The sequence below is a fragment of the Morone saxatilis genome, unplaced genomic scaffold, assembly GCF_004916995.1.
Source record: "Morone saxatilis isolate NCDOM2014 unplaced genomic scaffold, NCSU_SB_2.0 Contig17, whole genome shotgun sequence".
Taxonomy (NCBI): Eukaryota; Metazoa; Chordata; class Actinopteri; family Moronidae; genus Morone; species Morone saxatilis.
In genome coordinates this window covers 25,370,232-25,375,206 of record NW_023339729.1, presented here as the reverse complement: position 1 = coordinate 25,375,206, position 4,975 = coordinate 25,370,232, and the positions used below count along the sequence as shown (strand labels likewise).

Here is a 4,975-nt window from a genome sequence, read left to right as displayed (position 1 = left end):
ACACACTGATAAACAACATTTATTCAACTTCCATCATTATACAAGATATCTGTCAGTTAACTAACTAATCCATTAAAATTACAGATAAATATATTTTTTACTGGTAAAACAATTATTAGCAGTATTAAACTTGAATTTAATTTTAGTTTAATCTATTAAATAAACAGTAAATATCTGCAAATGTATTTTAACTGTCTTTATTTCTTTAAATAAGCAGTAATTTTATTATTATTTACAGATTTGTCACATTATTTTACATCAGACATGTAAATTCACAGGATATTTTTGTAATTTTATTAATATTTCAAGGTATTTATCTTAACTTAAAGATGTTTTCCATAGTGTAACAGGTGTAATCTTTGTAATTCAGAAGGACTCTTAATTTGAAATTTGAACATAAATGTAAATTCATTTCTTCTATCTATCTGTTGAATTTTTTATCTTTTATTTTTTATTTTTTTTATCTTTTAAGTGTCTGTATTTGACAACCTGGGGACAAGAAACTGCAGAAAGTTTGTGTAAAACGAGAGATGTGGTTGAATTTTGAGCAGATTATTTCTTTTTTATCTGATTCTCTGTTTGTATTCTGTATTTTTAAATTATTTTTAACAATCAAACAGACTTAATCAGCTTCTTTTTTGACAAATTTAATGTTTTATTGTCCAATTTACAATTTACTTTAGCTTGAAATGAACAAAATGTTGTTTTAAAGTTTTCTAACACGCCTTAAACTCAGGAAGGCCTCGCAGCCCCCAGTGAAGCTTTGTCGGCCCCTAGTGGGGGTCCCGACCCTCAGGTTGGAAACCACTAACATTAACAGTTACCATACAAACATTTACTTCCTGTTCCAGTCAGGAGCTCAAATATAAACATAAAATCCTTTTTTCTGTGACACATCCTGTATTTTATCAGAAACACGTCAAAATAAGACAAAAGCTCACAGGAAGTACAACAATAAGAGTATTTTTTATCATAGTATAATGGATCCTCCCCAACGTCACACACTGGACCTTTAAGAAGAGATTTAAAACAGGAGCCGGTCGGCTTTATATAACAACAGAACATTAAATTAACACTCAGAAAAAGCACTTTTCCGTTTCATGGGACCTTTAAGTCACTTAAAGGATCATTCAGTGAAGCTGCTTAACGTCGTACACAGCGGCGCTCATAGTGCCGCCTAACAGGGATTCAGGATCCAGAGGGTCGTAAGGTCTTCTTGAGTTTAAGGGGTTTTAAGGTCTTTATCTAATTTATTTCATTTATTTCTGTGTGTTTTTAAAGTTTAGGTTATTATTTATGAACACAGAGCTTCAGAGATGAACAGACAAAGAACTGATAGAACAATGAGGAGAAAACACTTGAATTTGTCACAAAAAAGACAAATACAAACAGCATTTAAATATATAGATACAAGACAGAAAAAGCCATCTCGGATCAACATTCACAGGAAATAATCTGCTTAAAATTCCTCTAAATCTCTTGCTTCACACAAACTTCCTGCAGTTATAGTTAGTCCTGGAAAACCTGGAAATTTAGAGACTAGTTTTCCGGTCATGGAAACACCTGGAAACTGATTAAATTCAGCAAATTACCTGAAAATGATGGATGTTGTCCTGAAAAATGATTATTATATTTTAGCTCCTCACTCAGATCGCCTTTATAAGTGAGACACAAACTGGATCAAACTGGAGTTAAAGTCAACTGGTAAATTATACGACTGTTTGTGAGCAAACAACTCCTGGAAAAGGTCCTGGAAAAGAGTGAGAACCCTGTTATTGTGTTCACTAATTGTGCTAATTATACAGTTTATTTTATGCTCTCTACTGTTATTGTTGTGCATTAAAAAATAATAAGAAATATCCATAAATTATGTCCCACCCATGGTGCAGCGCCGCCCTGCTGCAGTACCTCCTCTCGGCCACCAGGTGTCGCCAAACGCGCCTCTGAGCGTTCGCATTAAAAAAAAAAAGGCTCTTTTTCATAAAATCCTCTTCCGTATATGGCGCGGCGAGACCAGAGAGCGGTGCATCACGGGAGAGTGTGTTCCCCGCGGTGACTCGACCCGCTTGAAACGCCTCATTCGTGTCCTAAAAACGACTACAAGTCCCGTAGCGAGCGCGGGAAGACTCGTGTCACCGCCTGACTCTACAATAGCAGGATAGAGGTGACCCTCCCGTCCAGTCCGCCTGACAGCAGCGAGCCACCGTACACCCAGAGCATCTCCTCCCGGTACCAGAAAATGGTAAGCCCGTTAATTAACGCAGTAAACCACCTTTATTAACGCGTTTATATAATATAAAGCGTTTTAATGTCAGCTACAGTGGTGCAGTTGACATTGAGGAAGAAAAGCGGCGTTTTGATTTAACTGCAGACTTTAATGCTTTAATGTTATAATGTAATAATGTTGTTGTTTTTAGCTGTTTTTTATAACCGCTGTGCATTAAATGCATCTGCGTTTTATTGAATGAGCAGGCTGTGGCGGGGTGGCATCATCGGCCTGCTCTTTCATCCTGTCACAGCAGCACCTGTGCAAATCTCCGTTCACAAATCTGACAATTTAACGATTCATTGCTCCTCAGACGAGATGCATGCAGTTCTCATGTAATGCGAGTTCGTTTATGAACGTACTGAACACGTAGTTTATTTCGGCGTTAATATAAAGAACTATGCATCTGTTAAAGCGCTGATTTGGCGCTTTTTTATTCATTAGTCCGCACAGCGAAGAGCGGCAGAGTTGTGTGATCAGTCATCAAAGCTGAGTGTTTGTCTGCAGTCTGGTTGGCGGCACGCAGGCCGAATTAAACAGTGACATCAACTACTGAAGATGATCTCTAGAAGTAACCTGAATGTCCTACCTTCCCTTTCCAATACGCAAGGTCATTTTACATTTAAGGTTTTTCTTTATGGAGTTTGGTAACAAGTCTGTGATAAATAATAAAAGCAGAGTTTTTGGAAAAGTTTATCTGCAGTCTGATTGGTGGCACGCGTGCCGAATTAAAGAGTGACATCCACCACTAAAACCAAGATCTAAAATTAAACTGAATGTCCTCTCTACCCTTTCCAATACGCAAGGTCATTCTACATATCACCATTTTCTTAATGGAGTTCGGTTACAAGTCCTCCTCATTCAAAGGGCCACAGGAGGAGGAGGAGCCACTGACAGAGGCCTCGTGAACCAGCAGCCTCACTTTGAGGATCCATCCGTTAAATACAGGCTTTATAACATCGAAGTGATCCAGCCAGTTCACACCAACAATGCCGGTTACTGCCGCTCCGGTTCCTCCTCCCTCTGTTATTTATCTAGGTCAGAGACTCATGAACCAAACCTGTTTGTTTCCCTCCAGGCTGAACCAATCCGTGTTGTGGTGACCGGCGCGGCTGGCCAGATCGCCTACTCCCTGCTGTACAGCATCGCCAAGGGAGATGTGTTCGGAAAGGACCAGGTAAGACCTGAACTCTGGTTACGTAACCTGCAGCCCCCCCTCCTCACCCTGAGGCCGATCGCTGCACAGACGACCGGCCGATGCTCGGTGTTACGTAATGGATTCACTGTGAATAATACATGTTTCAGTGAGAGGATGCTGTCAGCTGACGATGAAGGAAGGTGTCGTAATAAAGCCTCAAACAGAAGACAGAGTGTTTTTAGGTTAACAGCTGTATTGTAATCCTGAATGCCGGATTAAAGAGCGTCATCAGGAATATTAGAAAAACTCTTAAATTCAGTTAAATGCTGTCTGTTATTGCCAGGATGGAAGATGAAGCTACATTGCACAGTTTTTTGAATGGGGTTTGGTGATAAGATCTCTTTACTGAGCAGTTTTTCCACCATTTATTCATTCTTTGTTTCCCTAAATTGTATTATTACATTCATTATGTGCTAAAAGTAAAGTAACAATGCTGTTAAAGAACAGATTATAACATAATTCAGATAACTAGAGACACATTTTTATATATTTAATGTGCCGTAACAATACAGTAATGAAATATTAATGAAACCAGTTGTAGGACTGTAAAATAAAAGTGTGAGAAACCTCTGAAAGTCTGAAAAAAACCTTTTTAGAAAGTTTGATAAAGTTTTAACCTGATGAGAAATGTTCAGAAAGAAGTAAAATGTGGCGTTTGTTCATTATAATTTAAAAAGACGTGATTCTGTGGCCACATTACAACATAAAACATTTCTTTTAAGTGTCCCTGAATGTATCCAGATGAGACAGTTTAGTAAAATAATCCGTGTTTGGTGTTTCAGCCGATCATCTTGGTCCTGTTGGACATCCCGCCCATGCTGCCCGTTCTGGACGGAGTCGTCATGGAGCTGCAGGACTGCGCCCTGCCGCTGCTGAGGGGTGAGCCAACAGTGTCACTGTGTCTCAACCAGCCTGGACTGTTTTTAAATCTAAAATCAAGGTTCCAACGGGGCCTGGAAAACCTGGAAATGTAGAAACTAGTTTTAAAGTCATGAAAACTCGTTGAAATTGATTAAAATGACCAAATATCCTCGGAGATTAGCCTCTGCTGTGGTCAAACTGATGTTACTGTTCAGAGGAGAAACTGCAGTCAGTTGACCTTTTTCACAGCAGCTGTTTTGACATGAACAGTCGGGTAAATACAGGTGTTAAGGAGTCATGTTGGCTCACTGGAAATGATTAAAATAATAACAAAATACACAATAAAGACAGAGAATTGTATAAAAAGTTACTAAAAATACCAGTAAAACTCATCTGTGATCAATAATAAAAGGAAATAATCTGCTCAAAATTCATCCAAACCGCTCGTTTTACACAAACTTCCTGCAGTTACTGAGTTTATATATTCATCTATTATTGTTATTATTGAATATAATAAGAAATATCCATAAAATATCTCACTTAGTCTCCTTAGTAGAGACTAAATGTGTTAAACATTATCAGCCTGAAGGAAGTTTTATCAGACAAACTGTGTGAGTGTCTTATTTGTCCTTCATAACCTCCTCTGTCTG

General features: G+C 38.3%; 1 protein-coding gene across 1 annotated transcript in view; it reads left to right on the top strand.

Annotated features, from left to right (window-relative positions):
* Positions 1–2,088: 2,088 nt before the first annotated feature.
* The window catches only part of LOC118327531 (malate dehydrogenase, cytoplasmic-like), a gene marked incomplete in the record, with an annotated part of 5,910 nt that continues 3,023 nt past the window's right edge, over positions 2,089–4,975 (top strand). The window contains 3 exon segments of the mRNA XM_035660922.1: positions 2,089–2,242; positions 3,345–3,443; positions 4,247–4,343. Of these exon segments, the coding sequence (XP_035516815.1) occupies positions 2,240–2,242; positions 3,345–3,443; positions 4,247–4,343 (199 nt within the window).